At 44.0% G+C, this 15,422-nt stretch overlaps 1 protein-coding gene across 1 annotated transcript; it reads left to right on the forward strand.

Moving 5' to 3' along the window:
* Positions 1-5,825: 5,825 nt before the first annotated feature.
* Positions 5,826-13,869, forward strand: LOC119435078 (uncharacterized). Its single transcript, XM_037702036.2, has 3 exons — positions 5,826-5,969; positions 11,207-11,531; positions 13,588-13,869. Exons 2-3 carry the CDS (start codon positions 11,210-11,212, stop codon positions 13,683-13,685), a joined length of 420 nt encoding a protein of 139 aa, XP_037557964.1. The 5' UTR covers positions 5,826-5,969; positions 11,207-11,209; the 3' UTR covers positions 13,686-13,869.
* The last annotated feature ends 1,553 nt before the right edge of the window (positions 13,870-15,422 follow it).

Below are 15,422 nucleotides of genomic sequence, written 5' to 3' on the forward strand. Positions count from 1 at the left end.
GCCTGCAGATACGGTGCAGTTCCTTACGGTACGTATACGTTTACCTGCTACAACTTGCACGCCACTTTTGTTTTGGCGGGCCCGTGCTGGCGCGAAGTTTAGACTCGAATATATTTGCATGCACAGTATGTAGCAGAACGTTCTTTTGTGATCTGGGAGGTAAAGCCGGAGTTTCACATAATTGGTTGAATGATTACAGAAATTCTAGCTGCGTGTGGCGTTTAAGATGGCAGCAGCGTCCTGCATTGCATAGTATACCGGGACTTTGCTCTCTTGGCTTCTCCTCTGTGTAGCATCCAGCACGCTAGCAGGCAGGAAAATAGTCTTGCATTGGTGTGGTAACTTCACTTATAGTTGCAGCATTGGAAAACTTTTGCGGCATGAGATTCGTGAGGCGACGTCCTTTAATATAGTGAGGCCATTCTATGATTAGTTAAGTGTTTAGGGTCCCTTTAGGAAGAGAATGGTTTTATTGACATGTGGCACAATTAATACCGCAGGGATATTGTAAGAGACACTCGGAAGGAGCAGATGCCGGCCTTGATTGTCAGGCTAAGCCCACCTGTTGCTCACCAACACCACTACTTAAATAAAAGTAGCATACCCTTGTGAGAGATTTGTTCGCGAACCATCTAACTGCTAATGACCTACTGCAAGTCGTGTGTGTATCAAACCATTTGCCAGTTTAATTTCACTCACAGTAGCTTTTTCATATCATATCTGCAACATAATTCTGAACGTCATCGTACAGCATAAGATTTTGAGAGAAAGTATTACTTAAATTTATAAAGTAAATGTGACCGAGGTAAAACAACGGCACATATGTTGCTATTTGAAATACCGAATCGCACATCTTTATTCTAAATCAAGTGTGGCTTACTCACTTTTTTCTTCACTGTTGTATTACAGAGCGAACTTCTGTGGGCAGCCAGCGGTATCCAAGAGGGAAGGGACCTGGATTGTTGTGGTTACTGCAGCTACGTCTTATTTTCTGTGGTCACCTTTTCTACTGTATTAAAAAATTTTGTACAATAATTCTGCATGTCCTTTAATTTATTAGTCAATAAAGTCTGGCGTGTAATGAATCTTAGAGTCAATGTGTATTGCACATTGGGTATATGTTAAACAATTTTATGCAAGTTATTACAAATAATATAATGTAATGCTTAAATTTAATTTTCAGTTCCATATAGTAACATGTACTATGAAGCTAGCATATGGATGCATGGTATGCGGAAGAAGTGACCAATCATTTTGCTTACCACATCACTGTAGAATGACAATCTATAAATGCTGCTTTAAAGACAGCTATAAAAGCCTGCATATTTTCTGAATCAATTATACGTTATGACTTCGGAAACAATATGAAGGCTTTTATAGCTTAAGAATTTTGTTAGACGTCCCCAGAATTCTGTTATAACTTGTAACAAAATTCTGGGAACGTCTAATACAATTCTTGAAGTTGTTCTTGTCGAGATGTTTATTAGCCAACTTTTAGCGTAACGTTAGCAGGGCTTACTGAAGTACCATATAGACGTCCACGGCTAGAAAATGTCTTGACCAGGACAGCTATTACACTTTTGAATTATCCGTTCAATACATATTTTAGACATCAAATAGCTGCTTGTGTGTTTCGTGGGTAGTCTGCTAGCTGAGTCCCCCTCCTACAGAGAGAGGCAGCACTTATTGTGAGACTGCGGAGCATTCACTTGAGGAATGACCGTCTCCACAGGTGCGGCAACGAAAGACCGTCTTACATCCTTCTGAATTGTGCCGGGATCTCCAACAATTCCGACGTCGGTTTGGACGTGAAGCGAGTGGTTCTACACGAAAGACAAGCGGCCATACCTTTATTTCAGACGGACATGATGTGCCCACAAATGTGGCAATGACTGATTCAGTCGGAATCATCTCGTTATTTACAAGACTATTGCAACGGAACATAGCAACGACGCCTGCTGAGGAGAGCTTGTCTAGGGTTTCAGCTGGGTTTAAGCGCTAGTCTACGCCCCGTACGAGACCCTTGATGCACACAAGGTGAGTCGGCGATCGAAGCACTCACCGGGTTGATGCGAATCACGAACATTTCAGTAGATCTTCAACACAGGTATGGTCGGGTGACATACATCCTACAAACCTACATACCTCCCCGTCGGAACCGTCGGAAAGCTTGCACGTCAGTGATGGGCTGGATGTGGTTGGACATGTTCTTAAGAGGAAGCTTATGCTCGGGCCCAACTCCGATGTGGCCTATTCAATTACATGAAAAACGCAGAAACGCTTTTCTGAGATAACCCCTGGACCGATTTTAATGAAGTTTGTTGCATTTGAGAGAGAAAGTTAAATTCTAGTGACTGTTGGAAGCGGAATTTCGATTTAGAGCCTGAATTTGTTTAAAGAATTTTCAAAAATTCAAAAGTTCGAAAAAAATAGAAGCACGAAGTTTACAAATTAATAGCTCTGCATCAAGAACAGCTATTGCGGTTCTGTAGACGGCATCCATTAGATCATTCAAAGCGGGCAAATTCGGTATGTCAATTCATACCTTACGTGAATTCTGTACAAGGGTTCTGCAAAAGCTGTATTTTGTGGGGATTGAGGTATGCGCCGGCGCCATTGCACAAGCTTCACCTGTTCTGCTATCCTTGCTCCTTCCCACCGGTCCCTCCCTCAACCGGTTTCAGCGGTGGCGCTCCACTTGCGACGGTTTGCGGTGGGGGCGGGGCGCTGACGTCACGATGCGGCCGCGTTCGGTAGCAGACGGCATCTCCGGGACCAGCGCATGGTACGTGGTACGTATACAAGCTTTCCTCACGTCCGCCGACACCTTTTAGGACTTAAGCTCGCGCACCGTGCCTTTGCCCGTGCGGGGAGCGCGTACTTTGTGCTGATCCTTTCCTCTCACTAAGCCATAGAGCGGTGCCGATTGACCCTTTTCGCGGAGCAGTTCGTTCTAGAGAAACGAGATAGCGCTTACGGCGCCGCGCCATACGTCTCCTCAGCGACCGATAGCGACCGCGCACGAATACGAAACCATTACCGCTTCTACCTTGCTTCTGTGCGATCAGCTGTTGGAAATGCAACTGAGTTTTCGCTAACGCACTGTGCTCCAGTCACGCTGGATTTAATTACAATTACCTGGATTGAAGACGTGTGCAGTAGTTGGCTGCAAAAATAGTGACTGGCATATTAAGGAATGTAATGAATATGTGGGGCCAAGTTCGCGGACCGCTGCTGCGACTATCCGTACGTGTTTCCGGCACTTCAAGATGTACGGCTTTCCTCGAGGATGCACAAATTTGCTCATCCGCCAGCGTTGCATTGCTAACCTTCAAAGAAAGGGCTTCAGCCCCGGTACGTCGGCAAGAGTGAGTACCGCTTGTTAAACAATGATGAAGCGAGTAGCGCCGCTTTCTGTCCTAGTAGGTTTCGCGCACAGTATCTACACACATCTACCCCAACCAGAGGGGAAACTTACGCCCACTATTTCGCCAACGTGTCAAGAATAAGTGAATGGGCGCACACTTGAATACATGCGCACCATATACGCACAATAAATGACGGTACTACACCGATAGCGTACGAATGGTCGAAACTGAATGATTTGATCGTGACGGCCCACAAGAGTAAGCGAGTTACTAGCGATAATACGCATTTGATACAATGTATTACAATGTGCAGAACAGCTACGTTTCAAGCCTTGTGCGCAGCAAGAACAAATCTAACGGAACTGATCACACCCACGAGCGATTAGGCCGAAAATGATCAGATAGTGACCGCACTGAGGAACCTTACTGAGTCAGAAACGTGACAAGCTGCTGCTTCAAAATAATTGCCCCCCAGATAAAGAACGAAGACCAAAACACCATAATCCTGATTCAATTCATGAGCGGAAAGTTTGGATAGCTTGGAATACATATTTATCCCCGCTTTTAGAGCAAGCACCATATACGCTGCTCGCGCCATTTGGACATAGCTTAAGCAGCTCCGAAAGCGCTTTTGCATCTTCTCTGAAACTGCGGCCAAAGCTTCGTGTCGTCCACGCAGTCACTGTCTACGATGTCCCCCGAAACAGAGGTTTGCTAAGCCGCACCGGCGTCATACACATCCATTGTAAACACGGAGGCAACGGAGGCAGTTGAGGCAAGCAATAGACGCGTCACCACGTGATCAAACATGGCAGCGCCCACGGGATCGCCGCGAAAAAGGCAAATAGTGCTCGCGCGAGGTCGTACCACGCCGAGCCGCACTTGCCTAAGGCCCAAGCCGAAAAAGATTGCCCGAGCTCTCGCGAGTTGGCCCATTGGTTATCGCGAGAGCAAGTATATAGCATAGCCGCCAGAACGTTTCCTAGCGGTGTGTCCCAGCTTGAGCCTGTGCTCTCGCAGCGACGTGCTATTTGCCGTAGACACTTGCCGTAGACATTTGCCGTGTCTGTTTTTTGGCCCTTGGTGCAGGACCCCTTTGGTTCCCCGCCGCCCGGGCGCTTGTGCAGTGCTGGTGCCGCCGGAGGCAATAAACGGTTTCTGTTAACTCAGGGCACTACTGTGTTCTCGCGTGCGTCGCTCGGTAGCCCCTTGCGGTCTGAGCTCGCGGGCAGCGGTGCTGGAGGCGACGGCTGAAGCGGCCCTGTGGCTCGCTAAGCTCGAAACGCGGTGGTCGGTACTCCTGTTAGACCCTAAGACCCCACAATTTCCATATTATTACATTTTTTTGAGATTCATGTGTAATATATAAATTTTGTCCACTTTAGATGTACTATTAGCCGCAATGCACAGAATCATGATATCGTTTTTCATTGCTGAGTTAAACAGTTGCAAACTTGATAGTTTCGTTTCCTGAAAATGTGCGATTTTTGCCAACCTTTAATAAAAATTTGACGACCTAAATCAAAATCCGAAACCAGCAGCCACTAGATTTTAAGTTTTTCTTTCAAATGCAACAAACCTGGTGTAGTGGTTGCCGAGAAAAACGAATTCTCCTTTTACATGTATTTAGATAGGAGCACCCGAGCTAAAGCTTCCTCTTTAGTTCCTTCTGGACTGCTTGTGGGTTCGTGAGCCTGATTGAACCTATATTATTAAGCACGAGCGCAACGAGAATGGTGCTGACGCCACTGCGAAAAAATAAGTCTAAAGGCAATTCATTAGGTGGCAGGGATGCTGACCAGGCGGATTACGCCTGGCCAGGAATATTGGTGGACATTAGCGCAAGACGGCTGATGCAAGAAATGCAAATAAATCGGGGACTAAAGTACGGCTAGTTAGAAACCTGAAACCACCCGATACTTAACCAAAACACCACTGCAGGTCAATGAAATTCGGTGGCCAACGCTCGTTGCTCGAGCGCATGTGTACAATAGATGAGTAGACTATTGCACTCAGTATGAGCTGTTATTGTTCGCGCGTATGTGCACAAGTGGCACATACGCGCGACCGCTTTGCCACGCGCGTTTGCGTTGTAGCTCTGACTGAGCGCGGTAGTAATTTGTTGAAAGTGAATCTTGTAAAAAAATAGCTATCATAAATAACGTGTTATTTTACATTATGCAGGAAGCAAATGTTGCAACTGAATCAAGGTTGGACTGAAAACTACAGTGCCTAGAATATACTTACATTTCTAGGCATTGTACTGAAAACAGCAGATGGCTGCACCAAGGGCTTGGCTGCACCGTCGTCTTTTTTATGTACTACAATGCGCACGCTATATGTAGCTTTCGGTTTCGGTTCTGTGTAATGAAAATGGGATATGGCAGGTCATGTGGCAAGTTCACTTCTTCTGCGTAATTTCCGCTTCCTTTTTCTAGTGCATTCTGGGTTGAATGCCACGTTGTTTTGAGGGCGCATGCGTATCAAGGCATTTCCGGCGGTCGGAACGTAACGTCAGCCTGCTGCTTCTTCCACGGGAAGTATGTGTGTTTTATAGAAGTAAAAGACGACGCCGTCGAGCTGCGCTTTAACCATTTCTAAGTGAGTATCGGAGCGTTTGACCGCTCCTCACGGGTCTTAGGTTCTTAGGCAAACCATTTTCATTGTCTCTGACAACTCGGTACCGCTTGACCTGCGATCGACGGGCCAGCTTTTCGGCGTCTCTTCCTTTTTCTTTTAAAAAAGAAAGGCTTAATCGTGCCTTCGATGCTATATTTTGCACAGATAAACACGCGTTCGTTCAGCTGGACACATGTACACGCACACTGTTTCGAAGTTTTGCAATGTGGGACATTTGAAACTGACGTCTTCGTGGCATTGACGCGTAAGCACTGCCGCATCATCGGTAAGCGACGCAGTGATGCTGGTTGTTTTTGCCATTATTATCTTTCGCGGAATGTGTTCCATGACAGTGTAATTGCATTTATTAAATGTAGTTCATGAGATTACTCGGAAAGCTCCCAGTTTATGATACAAACAGGTGGTGGTGCAGCGGGAAGACGAAGCAGGAAAGCTGGGAAGAAGTAGCTGAAGCCGTATCGTAGCCTTGAATTTGATCGCAGTGATATGCTTGACCGCTCAGCCTTCCAAGTTTTGTCGTTTCTGTCCTCTTTGCTCGTGCTTGTGGCCAGCGCGTTGCACTTTGTCTCATCGGAACTCTCTTTCCCGCCCTGTGATGTGCAGTCAGTGACCTTGTACAAGTGCGGCAGATATATACATGTATTTTTTTTTTTTCTTGCCGTGGACTCTCGCTCTGGTCATTTACTGCACATCAGGCTATCAGTCATTGCAAAGTAGCTGTAGTAGAGTGGCGAAATAAACCCGCTACTTATAGTGCTGGTGGTTTGTACTATTGTGTACGATGCAGAGTTTTATGTGGACATATACCGTATGAGGAAATGCGATTATTTCATCACTCTGCGCTAATATGATTTGCCATATAAAAGGTGCGCCGTAGTGTTGATGGTATTTTCCTGTTTTTGGTACTTCTCTTTAGTACTACCACTTTTGTGGCGTGGATGCATTCCCAGTAACAACAGTTACGTCTGCTTGTTCTAACAGCAGCACACCTCTCTCAACTTTAGGTTACGATAGCACGGTACGAAAGCATACTTTTTTTTTTTTTTTGGCAAGATTTGGTGAGTAATAATGGCAATCACTGGTGCCAATAATCTCTGTTAAATGAGTCTGGTACATTAATGAGAATAGGTGGGTAGATTTTAAGGAATTTTTCGTGTACATCATGGTGGTTAGAATGGCAAGTCATGTTGCTTACTGAGAAACTTTTAACACGCTTTTTTTTTTTTTTTTTCCGTTGTCACACTGTGATCCTATAAGTTAGTAAATGCCACATTGGTTTTAGCAGCTTTCCAAACAGTTGTCTGCACGTACTGCATAAACTGTAACATTCGTGATACAGCACAACTTGAGTGCTCCAATTTAGGTGAGCACATTGTTTGATAAAGAATTGCCGCAAACTATGTTTAGAGCATTGTTTAGTGCAAACTGCTCATGGTTGAGTGCTAGTGCACAGTTTACAGAATTATTTTCATTTGGAGCTTACGACTCGTTTAGGTCTAGGAAAAAGTTGATCGAACCGGAGTATTTAGTTGTATATGTCCTTTTTTTTCTAGCATACAAGAAGTTCAAACAGCAGGGATTGGTCCCTGGTGTTTTAGCATGTATAACAGTGAAGAATTCATGTATAGATTTTGGAAGAATGCAGAGCATGTATGGGGAATTCAACTGGGGATTTACAAATTATGAAGCACTGAGGAACAAGAATGCAGCAGGTTGGAACATTTTTCATGAATGCATCAACAGGTGTTTAGGTATTTCACTTAGAATACAAAAACGTACAAGTAAAGAGAAATTTGAGTAGTGGTTACAGTATTATAATATGAACTACTCTGAAAGACTTATGGATCATGGGGCCACTGAGAAATCCTGTTCTTGTATGTCCTCTGTGTGCTGCCTGATTGTGAAAAGTTACACTTTTTGTGTGCTGTCAGTGTAACATCTGTGCCAGATGTTACACTGCAGAAAAATTTACCTTTTCTGTTGGCTTTTGAAGTGCATAACTTTCCTGCCAGATGGTACAGTGGATGTTTGATAGTGTACATGCCATGTGCCTAGTAGTCTGTTGCTGAAGTAAAGGAGAATTGCAGACAAGCAAGAAAGCAAATAAGGTGCAGTGGTTTGTGTGACTACTGTTGTGTGCAGAGTTGTTATGAATGTTGAAAGAAACAAGTTTGTTTTCTTGTGAGCATATTCCAGAGTGAAAATTTTGTGAAAGGCACAAAAAAACTTTGATGCAAAAAAAAAAAAAAAAAAAAAAAACGGATGTTAACCTTTTTGGTCAAAATGTCTTAATTTATACAGGGAACACGTGAATTCACCACTGTGGGAAGTTTCGTGGTGGCCTGCCAGGCACACTTAATGTCATGTTAGAGGGTCTGATAGTTGATATATACTTATTGTTGAAGGTGGGGCACTAAATGTGAAGTAGAAGGGCTACAAGTGCTTGGCTCTTGTGTTGCAGGCATAAAACATGTACAGGGTAGATGTACAAGTACCAAAGAAAAAAAAAATGGTGTGAAGGTGAAGGAATGAAAGAGGATTAGGCTGTGTTGTGTATAGTCGAAGTATTTTGTATGCAATACTCTGTTGTCACGATTAAATTTCTTTTTATAATGTTTTGTTGTACAGATTGTATCCCCGTTATGAGTAGGTTGCTACAAACAGGATTTAGGCTGTGGTTAAGGGGGTCTGAGTTTGTCAAAGGGGGTGTAGTTGGGCTTGTGGTTTCATGAAAGGCTTTGATTCATAGTAAGTTGAGGTTGACATACCAGGGTTGCTTTTCGGAAATGGGCATCTGATCAATTGCTGTCACAATGTTCTTATTGAGATGGCATCATACAGTTTTACAGCATATTACAAAGTCATGAAACAGAATGCTGACCAAAAAGGTGTGGTTAAGGGATAGAAAAAAATGTTTTGGCTTCCACTGAGGGTCGTTGGTCAGTAAACTTGTTTTTATTCTATATACTTGTAATTTGGTTACCTACGTGACAACTCTTTATAAAATGACAAGTTTTGCCCAGTTGCAGCAATTGTGAAATTTGATTTTCATAATTTTATCTAGCTGTTCTCTGCTTCTTGGGACAAATGTCATGAGCTCTTTCACTTTTACCCCATGGCTGGTTTGAATAGACAAGTAGCCAGATATCAGCAGGGTCAAGCTTGGGAGAATATCAGGAAATGGGGATGAAAACTCACAATGGACAAGGAATGCAACATAAAGGTTTACTTCAGCATTTCTGTGCAAATTATGCAAAGAAAGGTGCCGTCATGCTTCTGAGGCCTTGTAAATATTCACTACCTGTGGTGATGCGTTTTTATTTAATGGTTACCTAATCGTGATATATAACATCAAAATTAGAGGTGCATAGGAGCAAAACAGAGAAATACGAACGAAACTTTTGAGCCTCTCCTTGAGCCTCCCCTTGTAGCAGTGACCAGTGTGGATCAAAATTGTGAGACAAACGTCTAGATTGGTGTTGGTAATGAGTAAATAAGATTGTGCTGTTCACCTTACCACCGATATGTTGCTGGTAAAGCGACAACTGTAAAGTGGTTACCTGCTGCGGGGATGGCTCATTGGCTGTTGTGTTCCGCTGTTGAGCATAAGGCCAAAGGCTTGATTCTCGGCCACAGCAGTCACATTTGGATGGAATTGTACTACAAAAACAATTGCGTAGTTATATTTAGGTGCATGCTAAGGAACACCATGTGGTCAGAATTATTCTGGTGCCTTCTGCTAGGACAATCCTCTCAGCCCACTGCGCAGCTTTGAGATATTAGTTATTACATGGATAGATGGGCTTCTAGAGAGTTTCTCGCAGTCACCCAAGACCGCATTCTTTTCTGTATAATGACGATTGTAAATATTTAGTGCCTTTGCACTAAATTGTTGTGGGGCAAATAACTCGTAAGGCATGATATGGTGTAGTGACTGATTCTCAGTGGTTTACACATATGCTATGCATCTCTTTTTCTTTATTAGCTATCATGCAAGTGAAAGTTCATGACTATGACAGAAATGCACACTATTTTGCTTTCTCCCCCCTTTTTTTGCATAGGGGCGTATCTTGCGGAGAGTATATGTGGAATATCTAGAGAGTTATAGCAGTGCCATCGCTGTTTTTATTATGGCAAAGTTGTAAAAATTTGGTGACATAGTAGAAGGCATATTTGAAGCGTGGAAATGACACAGGAAAAGCATATAGGCATACATCTACAGGGTGATCAATTTTAAGTTTTCTGGAATTAAAAAAAAATCTCCTGTGGCACATAGCATCATTCCTTTCCTTGAGGTGGATTTTTTGAAGAGGCGGACATTACTACCATGACAAATCGAAACACATATTCAACTAATGAACAAAAATCACTGATTTCCCAATTAATTACTTTATGGCACATGTTGTAATTTACGAATTGTAGCCAGTGGGTTTGCAAGGTGTATTCACTTGGAATAAATTTTCAGGATGACACTAGTTTCGGGATATTATTTTCCGAAGTGCAGGATTAAATAAATGGGCATTCCAGTTACTTTTGTGCTTCAATGCATAAAAGAGCGTTTTGATAAAAACTTAACTGGAACAACAGTGAATTTTTACGGCGAGTTATGTGGTGCATATCTCCAAACTGGTATCATTCTGGAAATTCATTCCAAGTGGATACACCTTGCAAACTCTTTGGCTACGATTCGTAAATTACAATGTGTCAAAGTAATTAATTAAGCAGTTAATTAGCAAATGTCTTTAATTAGTTGAATATGTGTTTCGATTTCTCATGTGAGTAATGTTCACCTCAGAATAATCCAGCTCAAAGACTAGAATTACGTTATTTGCAACAGGTGATCTTTAAAAATTCCGGAAAACTTGAAAATGATTGCGGCGTATTATGACAACACTGGGTGTCACGTAATATATACAAGGTGCGAAGTGATCAACCAAAATTAATCAGTCCCTCATGTCGTAGCATTGCGATACATACTACTGAGTCCTCGAAACCGATTGCAGTCGCCATTCGAGCCATGTCTATTTGATAAAGATGGTCCGACTATGCCATCTTGTATCTAGATCACCCCATATACTAAAAGAAGGTGTCAAGGTGCATTGTTTACCTTTCCAGGAAATGGTGACCATTTGTAATCATTTTCTTAAGGCAGTGTCAAAACAGAATGAACCTTAAGTGGCCTCCCATGTAATGTGCAGGGTATGGCAACGCCAGGGGGTCAAGGCGTGCCCTATGGAGGGGCTGTTCCCTATGGCCGGCCGGGTGCACCCTCAGCTGGGGTTGCAGAAGGGGCAAGTCCCCATGCAGTGCCTTATGGGGACAGTGCCCACCACATGGCCAAGGAAGCCCACCAACTTCGACCTCCAGCACCGGTGGTTATGACCCAGCCGCCACCAACACAGTCAAAGCCTAATGGGCCGACTGTGAATGGCAGCTGGGCTCATCTGGGTGGTGGGTACACCAATGGACCTGCATCAAAGGTTTCCTCGCACCAACAGCAAGTGCCTTCCTTGAGCCCTGCAGGTAGGCTGATGGGGGTGTGCATTTATTTGCCTGCCAATGTTATTGTCAAGCAGTATGCGTGAAGGGGAATCATTTGTGGTATTGATACCTGGCATGTTGACGGGGATAAGTTCTCACAATGGTTGTGTATAATTTGGGACTGTGATCACTTGTGATAAAGAGGGGAAAGTCTTTAAAGAGAATTCAGGGGTTACCTAGAGTACTTACTAGCACATTAGGAAAGCAGTTTTGTCTTACAGTTATGTACTATGAGAAAATAAATGGTACATTGTTGTAAGGGAATTGGTGGGATCTTGTAACGGTTGGCCCTGTATAAAGTGTGTGTGCATGTCATTGGTGTCTTGACATTTTTGTGTGCTCTTGATGCAGTTTGGCAGCCACTGAGTAGAGATATGGCTGGGCTTGGTTTAGAGTCGCTTTCTCATGGCACTTCTCAGCATTGGTCAAACTGTGCCGCACACTTGGGTAGAATTCATCTTTCTCTGAACCACATTGTTTGAAAGAGAAAGATAACGAAAATTGTTGCTACAATGTGGCAAAAATGAAATAATTATAGGTAGAATAGCAAGCATCAATGGTCTATAGAAACCTATCCCAAGCCATGTAACTTTGTATGGGCTGGATGGCTAGCTAGGGTGCTGCTTCTACCCACCTTAGAAACTGGTGGGCGTCCGGTGGTGGGTTTTAACTGTGCACCTTCTGCAGCCAAGCCGACCTTTCTACCCACTGTATCACAACTGCAGTCATGGGCCGATATTTTGTAGCGATGCCTTTCCGGTAATAATGCCTTTTCGCGCTTATCGCACTTTGTCAGTGGTCGGAGCAACTGTCCGCTCGCGTCATCAATGGGATCAGCCGGCCGTGAGCGGTGGATGATAAGGCTAGTATAGAATAAGTCGTAAAGCATCGCTACAAAATTGCGGCCATGGTCTGTGGACTGTGGCATAATAATTACTGGTCGGATAATGGCCTGCTGCAGTTGCACAACATTACAGATGTTATTCGGAACACAGTACTTACCTTTTACCCCTCTCAGCACCCTTTCAAGTCGCAGTATTAATCCTCATTTGCATCTGGCCGGGTGCTCCCCAGAAAAGTTTATCGTGGACATTTGAGGAAAGCCGCAGGAACATACTGAATAACAACACAACAGACGTTTGAGTGCAATCACACAACGCAACAATGCAAGAGACTTTATTTCTGCATTCCAGACACACTACACTTTCGGCCTCCTATTCTTCAGCTTCGCCCACTTTTCCACTACCGTATCATATAAGTAGCTGTCGATATCAGGCCCTTCACGTGCAATATCAATGAGGCAGTCTAATGACATCTCTTTGAGGCAATTTCTCAGTTGTGTTTTGATAAGTTTCAGAGCTGAGAAGTCTCTCTCACAGTCTACTGTGTGTGATGGGAGGATGGAAGCACCAGGTATGACCCAGCTGTGTGGCGCCATAAGAGGAAACAACTCTTTCAATTCACGTGCCACAAAAAGCAAAAAGTCTGCTGCTGTAGCCGGACATTTCAACAAGTGTCCAGAATAGCACACCCGACCGTACTGCTACAGTGTTCTAGAGGTCTAGTACCACGATCGTCTGCTATTACTGCCAGCTTCCCGGCCTGTGTTTCTGGCTCATGAGCGTGTGCGGCTGCTTCCTGCCGGCGTCCATGCTTGCCCGTAACAGTGCGCTTATGGAAGCCAGCCCCTCGCGCTCTTAGCTTCTACTGCATAGGCACAGAAAGTTACCCAGAGTACAGCAAACTTGAAGCCCTAGAGGTGGGCTGTTGGCTGAAATGGTGGGCGGCAAAACCACTGCCGCCCACTGTGGGGAGTACCTTGGCATCTGGGAAAGTTACTATGAATTTTGGGACTCCGTTAAGTATTCTTCGTTGGGAATGGTGGCTTGTTCTTTGAGCCAAAATGTTGCTCTATTATCTTCACACAAGAGTATTGGTATAGTATTTGATTCTTTATTACAGTAGCGGCCTGCCACTTGGGATGGGCCACTGCTATGAGAAAGAGAACTAAGTTTGTGGGCTATTGCCCATGATGCAGGTGTGGCTTCAAGCAGAGTAAACCAGGGTTACCAGCAGCCCGGCTCCAGTCCTCTAGTGACACCTACAACTTCTGGTGAGGTTTGCTTCTTTATATAGTCTTTTTTGTTGCTCACACGACTCGATTGTGAAGCACATTTCAGAACTAGAGCTTAAAGCACTGTACAGAATTACTGGGATGCACAATTGTCTAGTCTGAGCCTCATCACCATTACCACTATAAGCAGCTGAGTTTCTGCACATTGTATGTGGCTGTGCTATCAGAGTAGACATTAATTGTTACTGGCAGGTTCTGTATCTGACTGTGTTAGTGCATTTGGGACTGAAATTTCTGCATCAATATGTTGATGTGTACCCCTGCATGTCAGCCAACATGAGAATTGTGTCTGTGCACATAAAAACCTGTTGTCATAGTAACTGGAGTAGCATGTGGAGTGTGTATGTGCCATGCTTGCAACTTGTCATCAATAACATGGTACTAATTTATTTCCGCTCGTGGAAATGAATGGCAGTGACTGGCTGACTGCCAATAGGTCAGTGTTCTTATAATGAGGTTATGGGGCTGCCTGTTACCATGCAAGAAGGTTAATAAAATTTGCCCCATTGCATGTATGATAGATTGCCAGCTGTTACTGCTTTTTTGGCTTAGGTATGTACAGGGCGTGGAAAAGGTGGGCAACTTGAAAAGCTCAGTAAGAGGGTAATAATTTTGTGATTTGTCATACAGTGGGCGTCCCTTTAAGAACTCGGTTAAACCAAAATTCTCAAAAACAATTCAAGGACTTGGCTTAGTTTTTCATAGGCTCAGAAAACTTCTGTTAAGCTGGACTTCTGATAATATACTAATGGTACAGACAATTAAGGTCTTTACATGTTTCATAAGTGGGCTCTACTGCCATTTTACTGCTGTTAAGATGAAAACAACTTGTTTAGCAAAGACAGATTATAATTGCCAAGTTGCACCTCGTAGTGAAACACTTGAGATGGTTTAAGAGGGAGTTCATTGTGTAGTTAGCATTTTGTGCTAAACCATTATTAGAGAAGCCTCATGAACTTTGCTAACATTAAGGAAACTACCGTATTTACTCGAATCTAGGCCGACTCCGATTCTAAGCCGACCCCCAAAAGTTCGAAGTCCGAAAAAAAAAAAAAACTTACCTCGAATGTAGGCCGAACGAAAAAGCGAGGACAGCATTTGAAAAATGAAACACCATTTATTAAATTTGAACATGCCGAGCTCATTCTATGTCACCATCGCTGCTAGCCTCGTCGCTATCTTCCTTACTGCTGACATCTTCAAACAGTGCGCTATATTCAGTACCATCCAGCGCATTAGAGATGCTGCATTTTTGGAAGGAGCGCACGTTGCGGCGCACGCAAAAACCATCTCCCGTGGCCCCCTCCAACGACAGACCGATGCCGAAGTTGCGCCCGGTTTGAACGTTTGACGATGCCTCTACGGCTAGCACAACTACCGCATTTACTCGATTCTCACGCTTCCTCGATTGTAACGCGCACCCGTTTTCCGCGAGGAAAAATTTGGAAAAATAGATTTCCTCCCGATGCACTGATGTTGCGATGAATAAAACAAGTCGCAGTTTCGCCCGAAAGGCGATGCATCGAATGCGGTAGCAAATTAGTAGACCGCTATTAACAAGCACGGTGTCACGCGCGCTCAAACAAACATGAACACACCTCGCTCGTTGACCGCGGAAACGAACTGTCAAAACGCTGGAGACGAAGCGCGCCTTCGTGCTAGCATGCCTCTCGCTTCAACGCGGCGAAAACACGGCGCGCGGCGGACTTTACCAGTCGCAGGTTGCTTTCAAGATAGGG

Source organism: Dermacentor silvarum, unplaced genomic scaffold (genome assembly GCF_013339745.2).
Source record: "Dermacentor silvarum isolate Dsil-2018 unplaced genomic scaffold, BIME_Dsil_1.4 Seq431, whole genome shotgun sequence".
Taxonomy (NCBI): domain Eukaryota; kingdom Metazoa; phylum Arthropoda; class Arachnida; order Ixodida; family Ixodidae; genus Dermacentor; species Dermacentor silvarum.

Bases quoted from the DNA above. Each gene is read 5' to 3' on its own strand.
- LOC119435078 (XM_037702036.2), top strand. From the start codon at position 11,210: ATGGCAACGCCAGGGGGTCAAGGCGTGCCCTATGGAGGGGCTGTTCCC. The intron at 11,532-13,587 runs GTAGGCTGATGG...CCCATGATGCAG, and splicing joins GCCTTCCTTGAGCCCTGCAG to GTGTGGCTTCAAGCAGAGTA.